Source organism: Zeugodacus cucurbitae, chromosome 3, assembly GCF_028554725.1.
Source record: "Zeugodacus cucurbitae isolate PBARC_wt_2022May chromosome 3, idZeuCucr1.2, whole genome shotgun sequence".
In the NCBI taxonomy this organism is placed as follows: domain Eukaryota; kingdom Metazoa; phylum Arthropoda; class Insecta; order Diptera; family Tephritidae; genus Zeugodacus; species Zeugodacus cucurbitae.
In genome coordinates, this window is record NC_071668.1 from 39061403 (window position 1) to 39073471 (window position 12069).

Sequence of the window (12069 nt, forward strand, 5' to 3'; positions counted from 1 at the left end):
AACAAAACTTTAAATAAAACATTAAACAAAATTCTACCAAAACTTTAACCAAAACTTAATGTGAATTAAATTCTGAATCTTATAAGTGTTTTGATAAGAGTGTTGCGTACCAAGTGAACAAGTCCAGTTTCGTGTGACTTAGAAAGAATAATTGAAACTCCAGCATTCGAAGGATCACCACTAACCACCTCAACGGAGAAAGCAGTGACAGACATCGGAAGCCGAAACTATCAGAGGAACTTGAACCAGGACATTGTACCATAATAATAATGAAACTGTAAGTAGAGTGCTCTTCTTAATACTAGAATATTAAATGTAATAAAATACAAAAATAAAAGATTGTAAACAAGATACAATTCGAACTTTAATGAATGCCGCTGTTCGGGCAGCAACTGAACAAACTAGACGAGAATTTCAAGCGACAATAGACTCGCTGACGGATAGGCTCACACAGATGGAAAGACCATCTCAAGTTGAACAATATAGCGAAGTTACAATTGACCCGACAGTTAGGTGTGACGAATCCTTGGACGTAGTGAAGTCCTTACCGGAATTCACTGGCGATCAGTCGCGATACGTATCGTGGCGTCAGGCAGCGCATACTGCATATAAAATTTTCAAAAATGTTGAAGGTAGTTCTAAGCACTATCAGGCGGTGGCAATCATTAGGAATAAGATAGTGGGATCAGCAGATTCGATCCTGTCTTCCTTTAACACTATCCTTAATTTTTATGCCATCATAGCCAGACTTGATTTTACATATGCAGATAAAAAACCTGTCTACATATTAGAACAGGAAATGTCTACCCTCCGCCAAGGAAAGAGGACAATCACAGAATTTTACGACGAGGTCGAAATAAAATTAACAGCAATTAATAATAAAACACTAATGTCCTATCAGAATAAGGATGTCTTAGAATCACTAAACACAAAGTACCGTCAGGATGCATTACGAGTATTTATATCTGGATTAAATCGCCCACTCTGCGATATTTTGTTTTCATCAAGGCCATCGGATATGGCGTCAGCTTAAGCACTTGCACAGGAGCTAGAGTCAAACCAGGCGCGTTCATTGTTCGCCTGCAGATTTTCCGATAACAGATTTCAAGACTATAGTATGCAAACACGCAATTTGAATAGAATGCCTCTGATTAGAAACAGTGTGCCATTCCCTAAACAACCAAGCGGACAGGCCCAACAACGACCAACACCTATGGATATTGATCCTAGTCTCTCCAGATTCCGAGTTCCCCAACGGAACGATCGATCAAATGATCACTCGCCGCAGGTAACTCAATCTAACCCTACTTCCTTTAATCCCAGACCTTTTCCCTCTGGTAGAACAGCTTTTGGGAACCAATACCCATGGGGCTCCGGTCAGCTAGCGCAGAAAATAATAATGTCAATGTATAAATCACTTAGATTAATATCCTTCAACTGAAGTTTCCAAGAACGATTACTCCTATCAGCAAGATGAAAATGATGATTTTGTAAATGATAATAGTGATTTTAAAAATAATGAAATTTCAGACGAAATTAATTTTTTAGGGGAAGATCCCTGCAACCGTATGTTAGCAGGACATTCCAAGGAAAACAATTGAAATTTTTTGTAGATACTGGTGCTTCAAAGAATTATGTAAAACCAACAAACTGGAAGGATATAAAGCCTATTCCGTCAATATGCACCGTCAATATTTTCAGTTCTAATTTTGATTTTTTTATTTTACCAACACTTAAAACTTTTGATGGTATCATTGGTTATGAACTTCTACGCAAAATCGATACGAAGTTAGATATTAAGAAAGGAATTTTATTTTATGCAGGGGGTTCTGAAAAATTAATGTATTTTCAGTGCACCGATGTTAATGGCGTAATTGTTAAAGGAGATATCGAACGATTAAAAGAGAAATATGCTGCCGAATTTTCTGACCCAAATGAATCTTTACCGTTTAATACAAACATTGTAGCAACTGAGAGAACAGTTAACAATGAACCAGTTTATTCTAAATCATACCCGTATCCAATGGCAGCTTCTGAGTTTGTTAACAAGGAGGTTAATGATCTTCTGCGTGATGGAATCATTATTATCATCGATTGGTAATTGATTTTAAGAATTTAAACGAAAAAACTATTACCGACAAGTAAATTCCCGATACATCCGTAATTCTTTCAAACCTAGGAAAATCATCAATTTTTACCACAATAGAACTGAAATCTGGATTTCACCAGATTATGCTTGCAGAAAAAGATAGGGAAAAAACTACGTTTTCCGTGAACGGGAAATACGAGTTTTGCAGATTACCATTTGGATTGAAAAATGGTCCTAGCATATTTCAACGTGCAATTGATGACGTACTAAGGGAGGAAATCGGAAAAACATGTCACGTTTATATAGATGACATTATTGTTTTTTCCAAAGATTACAAAACACACTTATAGGTCGTCAGCCAAGTCTTGGAAAAATTATATTCAGCTAACATGAGAGTTTCACTAGAAAAAACCCAATTTTTTTTAAATCAGACGTTGAATTCCTAGGATTTGTTGTCTCAAAAGACGGAATTAAGACCTCAAAGGATAAGGTAAAAGACATAGTCGACTATGAAGTTCCGAAAACACTTCGCGCGTTGCGTTCTTTCTTAGATTTGTCTAGCTACTACAGACGCTTTATTAAAGACTATGCATCGATAGCGAAACCTCTCACAAGGTATTTACAGGGTGATTGTTCCATCAGTACCAACATGTCCAAGAATATAAAAATTACATTTGACAAAGAAGCTCATGAAGCGTTTAAAAAAATCTAGGATATTCTGTCTTCAGAAGATATTCTTCTTCTATATCCTGACTACGAGAAGCCTTTCGACTTGACCACAGATGCGTCATCTTACGCCTTGGGGGCAGTACTCTCACAGGGTGGCAGACTTATAACTTTGATATCGCGAACTTTAACACAAACGGAAGAAAACTATGCAACAAATGAGAGGGAGCTCCTCGCGATCGTTTGGGCTCTTCAGAAACTCAGAAATTATCTCTATGGAGCAAACAACATTAATATCTTCACAGATCACCAGCCGCTAACATTCTCAATTTCTGATAAAAACCCCAACGTCAAATTGAAACGTTGGAGAGACTTTGTAGAAGAATTTTCCCCTAAATACCACTACAAACCCGGCAAAGAAAATGTTGTCGCAGATGCATTATCCAGGCAACATATAAACAATTTAGAAAACAATAATATGTCTAATTCTGACAACGAAACTGTTCATAGCGAAAATTCATCCACAGATGTAATATCCACCGTGATAAATCCCATAAATTATTTTTTTAACCAGATTATTCTCGAAAGTGGGGATAGGAATTCAAGACAACAAAAATTCTTTTGAAATCTCGAATCAGGCATCATATATTTTTCCAAAATGTTGACAAAGTAATTGACCTATTAAAGAGCTCTGTAAACCCTAATGTTACAAATGATTTGCTATGCGATTTGTCTGTGTTAGGGAAAATTCAACATAAAAATAAAACAACCTTTCCAGCAGTGAAATTCGTTCACACCAAAATTTTTGTCACTGACATCTTTAACGAGGATGATCAAAAAGAAATCCTTCACACAGAACCTAATAGAGCTCATCAGTGACTTAAAGAAAACAATATGCAAATATTAAGGGATTATTATTTCCCAAATATGCGAAAAATGTTAAAAGAAATTATACTCAACTGTAAAATTTGCCAAGAGGCAAACCACCCAGTCCTGAAATGGGAAAAACCTCAATACCTAGTAAATCCGGTGAAATTCTGCATGTGGATATTTTTTCCACAGATAGCAATTAATTTAAAAAACACCAAATTGCCTGTATTAAATGAAAATCGAAAAATTAAATAGCCGACAAATTAAAACACGTCCGTATCGTTCTCCGGTTAAATACAAGAAGGATCGCTTAGCCTAAATCTTAAAATAACGGCTTAAACTAGTGGTAATTGTAAGTATATATTACATAAGGGGTAAGTATGATTATCTTTCGTTAAACATTGTACTAGATTATGTTAAGGTAAGTAAAAGATTGGTATAATAAATTAATTAACTAGGGTAAATATTTTATATGTTTAATAATTCAATTTTTAATATTTATTTTACAATTCATTTTCTTATTTATTATTTATTTAGTTTTATAGTATGTTTACATATGAAAATTATCTCGTTATAAGCTCGTTTAATAATCTAACCGTTTACATAGGCCAAAGGAGATTATCAAATGTCAAATTTGTTGTATTTGTTTTCTTCTTGATGAAAATAAATTGTTATGAACCAAAATTTTTACTCCGGAACGAATAAATGTTTATAATTACGTTGAAACCCTCAAAAAAGGATAAAATAAGAAATATTAAAGATATGGAAGAGAAACAAAGGAACGCAATTATGTATTTTATTGCGCAGATTGCTGCCAGTAGTAAGAAGTTGGCAGAAGTACGGAAAAGATGACAACTCAGATTGATTAAAATATTAACAGAAATACACAAGCGAAATGCGTTATTACTTTTTGTAATGAATAACATTAGACCAAAACGTTTGTGGAAACACGTAAGTAATTGCATGACTTTTTATAAAATTCCCACAAGTTATCCGCTTGTCGTTGTTTTGTAGGAAAGGTACGGTAATTTTTGGGAGCTCGACGTTGCTTACAATAGTGACAAATTCTTCAAGGAGAGCTTCAGGATGAGTCGGGAATCATTCTCAATTTTATGTAATGAGCTATCACACATTGGCAAACGTAATACTACATACAGGGAATGTATTCCATAAGAAAAAAATAGCTATCGCTTTGTACACCCTTGGTTCTTCTGCTGAATATAGAACAATTGGGAGACTATTCGGGGTTTCCAAAGCGTCTGTATGTTGTATTTTTAAAGATTTTTTAAATATTTAACCAGCTCATTTCTCACGCAAGAAAAAATTACGGAGTGCGTTGAAGGGTTTACAAAGATTGGATTTCCACAATGTCTGGGTGCAGTAGGTAAGCTTGTGAATTTCAAATATTTTACCCATAACATGCAAATACAATTTATTTCAGATGGATGCCATATTGAGATTAGGCCCTCCGCATCTGATGCTGTTGACTATTTCAACTACAATGGATGGTACTCAATGGTTTTACTAGCCCTCGTAGACAACAGGTAAGTTAACAACATACATATTTTAGATAATACTTAAACTCTTTTCAGATATAGATTTATGTACATTAACGTTGGAGCACCTGGTCGTTGTAATGATTCTCAAATATTTGAAAAATCCAACTTGAAAAGAATTTTGCAAAACCCTCTGCTTAAAGAGAATGCGAAAAAAATTGGTGAAACTAATGTCCCAATTGTAGTTCTTGGGGACTCAGCATTTCGCTTTTCTCCGGATTACGAGGATTACGAGAATATTTTTAATTACCACTTATCTAAATCTCGAAGGGTTGTGGAAAACGCATTTGGTCACCTAAAAGCAGGATTTAGAAGGATAGGGAAAGGAATTGACAACGATATTAAAAATGCAATATCAATAATAAAATGTTCTTGCGTCTTGCACAATTTTGTAAATGAAATGAATGACAACATAAACACGAAATGGTTGGAAGTGCAAAATAATTTCGAAATCGCACGTCCACGAGAGCAACCAGATCCATTATTCATTTCTGGAGCCGACGACCCTAATGCTGAAAACATCAGAAAATCAATGAGCTATTGACGTAACTTTCTACGTAAGTTGTATTTATTTTCAGTTCATATTCAATATTACTATATATATATTCAATATTTCATATTCAATCAGTTCATTTTTATATCACATATTGATACACTATAACGAAACAAAAGACAAAAAGTTAATTAACAAATTAACATTAACAAAACAAAAGTAATTCAATTCACAAACTAAATAATACATGAGCAGAACAATTAAGCATTTAAAACATTACATTAAACAGAAAGATGTTGAACTTCTCCTGGACTAGAAAGAAAAAAATTGACACAGCTACGAAGTTATATGCGTTTTTTAAAAACTTCCAGAAATTTTTCCAGGATGGAATTTCTTTCTCTTTCAATTTGTATGGCCTCCCTGCCATCCTCCTTAATTGCTTCAATTTCAGCCTGTATTTTGGTATTCGAAGTCTGGAATACATCAAAAAACTCATATTGAATGTTAACTGATGCATTTGTCTTTTTCTTTTTCTTTACAGGTTACTCGACTGAAGGCGGAAATTCTTCTTGCGAATCTATAGAAGAGTTATTTGGGGAGAGCGCACACTCCACAACTTCGTAAACTGTAATAAATAAAATTTTATAAAAATAAATAAAAACTATTAAAATTCCTATTTTATTTTACTAACCTGCGCTCTCTTCCACAAATGTTTCTAAATTGCAACTTTTATAGCTGCCGAGAATGCTATAAATTTTCGTATAATATTCCCAAGTCGAAGGGCTGCCACCAGAGGGACCAACAATTTTCTTCTCATCTCTGTAAATAGGTACATTTTTGAAAACATTTATATGAATATTAAATGAACATGAATATTGAATAAACTTACCTGTATTTATTTGTTAAATTGTGTATTTGGGAAAACTTTAGAATAGCATCCCACGATTTCGCGGATAAAATGTGTATGATTGGATAGAGGAGATCCTACAGATTAAGAATATAAATAATTATAGCCGCAGGAGACTTATAGTTTTCGAGATATTCACGTTTAAAGTCTAAAAATTGTCTAATTGCTATGTAGTTAATTTTTCATTTATATTTTGCACTTATTATACACTTACACTTCACTACTTTCTTTCTATATATTTATTTTATATTAGTTATTTAGAAATTTGCTTTAAATAAGCATTTTAATTTTTATTCAATTTTATCAATTGACACAATGACAAAAGGGTTGCATGCTGACGAAAAAGAAACATTGCCATATCTAAAAAAATACAAATGAATCATAATAAATAAAAAGGAGGTATTTTACCCCAAATTATATCTCGGGGTGTCCTAAGTCCCATTCGTGTAGGATTATATAGTATTTCTGCATTGCTTGAAAAAAAAATAACCCTGGTCGAGCCAACACCGGGAATTATCAAAGAGATGGAAATCATAACTTTTTTAGTGTAGAACTACTTTCTGCATTGACGGCCTTCGGCCGCGTTTCAAACAAAATAACCCTGGTCGAGTGAACACCGGGTATTATAAAAGAGATGGAAATTACAACTTCTTTTGCGTAGAACTAACTTCAGCATTGGCGGCCTTCGGCCGCGCTTCTAAAAAATAACCCTGGTTGAGCGAACACCGGGGATTATCAAAGAGATGGAAATCACAACTTCTTTCGCGTAGAACTATTTTCTGCATTGGCGGCCTTCGGCCGCGCTTCAAAAAATAACCCTGGTCGAGCCAACACCAGGGATTATCAAAGAGATGGAAATCACAATTTCTTTCGCGTAGAACTAGTTTCTGCATTGGCGGCCTTCGGCCGCGCTTCAAAAAAATAACCCTGGCCGATTCAACACCGGGGTTTATCAAAGTAAGATAAATACTGAACTATTTTTCCAATCATAGTATAGTGGTTCTTGTATATGGGATAAAATCCCTCCCTTCTATATATTTTCATTCATTTTACAATTTTTTAGATATGGCAATGCAAATTTCGAAATAATTAATATAAAATAAATATATAGAAAGAAAGTAGTGAAGTGTAAGTGTATAATAAGTGCAAAATATAAATGAAAAATTAACTATATAGCCAGAAATTAGGGATCAGGAGAAGTTCAACTTCTTTGTTCCACTTGGATCTCTTCTTTCTGCAAAATGTATAGATTTAAATATATTGTAAATTAATGTTTTATTATAAGTATATTTACAAACCTCTTTTCCACACTGTCGGCCATTTTGGTTAACATTTCTCTTCTTTTTCTCAAAAATTATCGATAAAAATAGGAATAACACCGAAAATCTAGTTGTATAAAACGAAATAATTTTAAAATCTCGGATTATCAAGAGAGAAATTTTGTATGCGAAATCTCGTTTCATAATTACAGATTATCGAGTTAAGCTCGTAAATGGAGATAATCTCGTTATATGTAAACATAGTATTAGGTTTAAAAAGATGTAAATGTATGTCGCTTGACGCAACACCGGCAACCTTGATAGGAATACTTTCCTTCAATCTCCTTCGGAAGTAAGGCCAGTTTGTGGCCTTTGATGAGAGCTGCAGTAGGTTGGCTTTGAAGTTCTGCCAGTTAGTGTCAAAGCGCAATGGAATCGACTCATCCCAATCTAGTTTTTGAATCCAAAGCTCTTGCAATAAGATTTTTGCTTTGGTAACTAGAGGGGCTAGTAATCCAAGAGGATCAAAAAGGCGAGCAGAAACTGATAATATGTTTCGTTTAGTGGCTCGAAGATCATTAAAATTGTCATCTAAGACAAATCGAAACAAATCCTCTTTCGGCAACAAATGGATTCCTAACGTTTTAATGGAACTGTTGTCATTGAAGTTTAATGACTTTTCAGTGTAATCACTGTCGAAAAATTTAGGTTGAATCCGGCCGAGTGTAATATTTTAATTACCTCACTTAAAAGACTAGAGACTCAAAATTTTCGGATCCTGTTAATAAATCATCAACATAAAAGTCTCTTTTAATGGTCAATTAACCGAGTGGATATTTAATTGTATTGGCATCACTGAGCATTTGCAAACACCGTGTTGCGAGAAATGGAGCAGGCGCTGTGCCGTAAGTTACGGTGTAAACTCGAAAAATTTGTATTTGCTCTGAAGGATGCTCTCTCCACACTATGAGTTGACAATTCCTGTCTTCTTCATGCATAATAATTTGTCGGTACATTTTAGTAATGTCCGCTGTTAGTGCATACTTATGTAAGCGAAAGCGTAGAAAAGTTGAGTATAACACTTCTTGGATGGTTGGACCTACCATCAAAAGTTCATTCAATGCTACTTGAGATGAAGATCGGCTCGAAGCGTCAAAGACAACACGTAATTTGGTTGTAGTGCATTCGGGCCTTAAAACGCATTGATGCGGAATGAAGTAGTGTGGCTCACTAGGTATCTTATTGTTCGTTGAGCTCATGTGTCCCAGTGCTCTATATTCATTCATAAAGCCCAGATACATTCTACGAAGTTCTGGATATTTTAATGTTTTTCTCTCCAGGGCCTGAAACCGCCGAACTGCGGTTTCAAATGGGTGACCGAGTAACTTACGGTCAGCTTTAAAGGGCATTCTGACTTGAAGCCGTCCTGAAGGTAATACTTGAGTTGTATTAACGAAAAAATTTTTACACTCTTGTTGCTCTGGTGTAAATCTATTGCCATTTGATTCTTAAGGTAATTCTTCTAAAGCCCAAAATTTTTGGACTACGGAATCTATTGACGTTAAGTCTTCTTCAGCTTGGCATAATGTGCTATGTATTTTGGGAGGAGAACTTAAATTGCTGACGTATTTCCCAGATACAATCCACCCTAAAATTTGTAATGTTGGTTGATTAGGACCATTTTTAATTGGGCTAACAGCTAAAAGCTCGAAAAATGTTTCTGCACCCAATAGGATGTCAACTTTATTTCATATGTGGAATTCTGGATCCGCCAATTCAATATTGTGCGGTATTTTCCAGCCATTAACATTGATGTCATGGTCTGGATGATTAGCCGAAATGCTACGCATTATCCAGAATTCCGCCGAAAATTCGTAATTATTTACCCGGGACTTAACAAACGCGCTTAATTTTGCCCCCACTTTCGTATTGGAATTGCCGATTCCAATTACGCTTAACGTTTTGTGTTGGCGTCGAATCCGCAACTTCTGCGCTAAGTTCTCCGTCATGAAGTTGACCTCGGACCCTGAGTCCAGTAACGTTCTCGCAGGCAGGTACTCGCCGCAACTGGTCCTCAATTGGATTACTGCTGTTGCCAACATGACCCGGTCCGGCATGCTTGTTGTATGAATGGCATGTGTGATTGATGGTTGCGGATGTGGTGCAGCGGGGAAGGAAACTGGATACTGGTGCAACAATGTGTGATACGATCGATTGCACATACGACATCGATCCGCTCTGCACTTGGAGACAGTGTGGCCCTTACGCAAGCAATTTATGCATAAGGGCACCGATTTCACGAGCTCGAACCTTTGCTGCACCGGAAGCGCCTTGAAAGTGGGGCAGGCAGTCTATCCTTAGATTTGCATTGCTGACAAAGGGGCTGCCTCGTATTTGCTGCAACTAGCGCCGATTTGGTCCTGTACGTTTGTTGTTGCTTCCCATGACTCGTACTGCCTGTTGGTATGGGCTTCGTCCTTGAGTGTGATGCTCCTTCCGCTGATAGCTGCTGGTATCTTCGATTGAGGGTGGCTTCGCATTCCATCCACAGTGGCAGCTTGTCGTAGTCCAGCTGTTCTTCCCATTTGGATCGGGTGGCAGGATCGACCTTTGTCATTACGATATGTATAATTATCGCGTTTGTTATTTGTTTCTCATTGCCCAGCGATAGCCGCTGATACTTCATCAATCATTGATCGCAATGAAGGCGCGGATGGCTTTGGGATGGTTGGCAGCTCAAAAAGTTTAGTATTGTATTGAAAAATATCAAACATTTATTATCATAAACTTTTTTAAGGCTTGCCAACGTTTTCGGATAATTTTCCCAAAGCCTCACCAGATAAACAATTAATGAAATGGTTAAATTTTTCAATATCTGGGATATTTGGATCATTATGAACCAAACTCTCAAACAAGCTCATAAAATTTTTAAATTCCAAATATTCTCCCCTGAGTTTCGGCAAATTCATTTTTGGGAGCCGAGAGCTCTGCGAAGCTACGAAAGATGTTTCGGCTATTGACGACTATTTTTAGCTAAAATTGATTTTATGATGGACTTCGTTCCAACGATAATGTCCTCTAACTCCCCTCGGGCCACATCGTCTTCATCAATCTCTTCAATTTTGGATTGGCATGTCATTAGTTTGTCAATATGTGAATCTAAAATGTCGAGCCGACATTCTAATTCAATTGTATCTAGCGATATGATTTTTTCGAAAAGGCCCGTTTTTATGCGCAAAATACTACTTTTCGCAACCGTTCTTTGACGTCTTAACGATTTTAAGTCCTTCAACTCCTTACTTGGAGACAGGCTTGCGATATTTGGCTTGGGCTTGCTCATTGTGTTTTATTTGAATTGAAAATTCACGAAAAATTATTTGGCAAAAAAAATAAATTTGGGAATCTAACGACGAAAACGAAAATTATCGATTCTCAATTTAAGAAAAAGCCAAATTGAAAATACACCAATGAGCAAATTACAAAATAGCACAACCAGTGAAATGTGATACGAAAAAGTTTGTTCGAAAATCGATAAAAAAATGCGAAAAAACGACCGATAAGTTGCACGAAAAAATTGCGAAAAATGAAAAAATTTGAAAATGTGTCACCTTTATTTATAGAATTAAAGGGCTACCACAAAATCTCCTGTTTCACAAGACGTACATATGTATATGTGTATGTGCACATATGTATGTACGTACATTTTATATATTTAAAAATATGTACATATATACAAAAATGTATATACGAAAATATGTAATTTTTTAAATATGGATATATATATATATATATATGTATGTAAATGTAATGTTGTGTGAAACAGGGAGAGCCAAGAATTGAAAGTGTGCACTTTAGGTTATTAATTTTAATTTATTTTTTTTTGTTATCTTCTTTTTTTTTTGCACCACTTTAAAGAAATCACACTCGTTACCCGCTGTGAGTGCGAAGGCGATTTGCCCGCAGTCACGTCCCTTTTGCAGATGATGTAGCGGCAGCTCATTTCCACGAAGCGTCAGTAGTGTTGTAGATGCAGCGTCGGTGGCCGGTGTAACAGCAGTGATGACGTTGGCGTAGCAGTGGTGGATGTAGCAGCAGTGATGACGTTGGCGTAGCAGTGGTGGATGTAGCAGCAGTGAGGACGTTGGCTTAGCAGTGGTGGATGTAGCAGCAGTGATGACGTTGGCGTGGACGTCGCAGCGGCGATGGTGGTGACGTAGTAGCAGCAGCAA

The 12069-nt window shown here is 36.0% G+C and overlaps 1 protein-coding gene across 2 annotated transcripts; it reads right to left on the bottom strand.

Moving 5' to 3' along the window:
• Positions 1 to 4089: 4089 nt before the first annotated feature.
• LOC128920074 (uncharacterized) lies at positions 4090 to 10642 on the bottom strand. 2 transcript variants are annotated; one of them, XM_054226415.1, is made up of 5 exons: positions 7880 to 7943; positions 7788 to 7815; positions 6564 to 6658; positions 6366 to 6493; positions 4090 to 6299 (listed from the first exon to the last, which is right to left on the bottom strand). In XM_054226415.1, exons 1-5 carry the CDS (start codon positions 7912 to 7914, stop codon positions 6217 to 6219), a joined length of 369 nt encoding a protein of 122 aa, XP_054082390.1. In that variant the 5' UTR covers positions 7915 to 7943; the 3' UTR covers positions 4090 to 6216. The 2 variants fall into 2 exon arrangements, with proteins under 2 accessions (XP_054082390.1, XP_054082389.1); XM_054226414.1 differs by lacking the exon at positions 7788 to 7815 and having other exon boundaries at positions 7880 to 10642.
• Between the last annotated feature and the right edge of the window lie 1427 nt (positions 10643 to 12069).

What these genes read in the sequence shown, in the direction of transcription:
- LOC128920074 (XM_054226414.1), bottom strand. Translation starts at nt 8,044, where the DNA reads ATGAAACGAGATTTCGCATACAAAATTTCTCTCTTGATAATCCGAGAT. An exon ending in GCCGACAGTGTGGAAAAGAG is followed by an intron (nt 6,659 to 7,879) that starts GTTTGTAAATAT and finishes CTTAATCTGTAG; the next exon opens with GATCTCCTCTATCCAATCAT. An exon ending in ATTTGTGGAAGAGAGCGCAG is followed by an intron (nt 6,300 to 6,365) that starts GTTAGTAAAATA and finishes TATTTATTACAG; the next exon opens with TTTACGAAGTTGTGGAGTGT.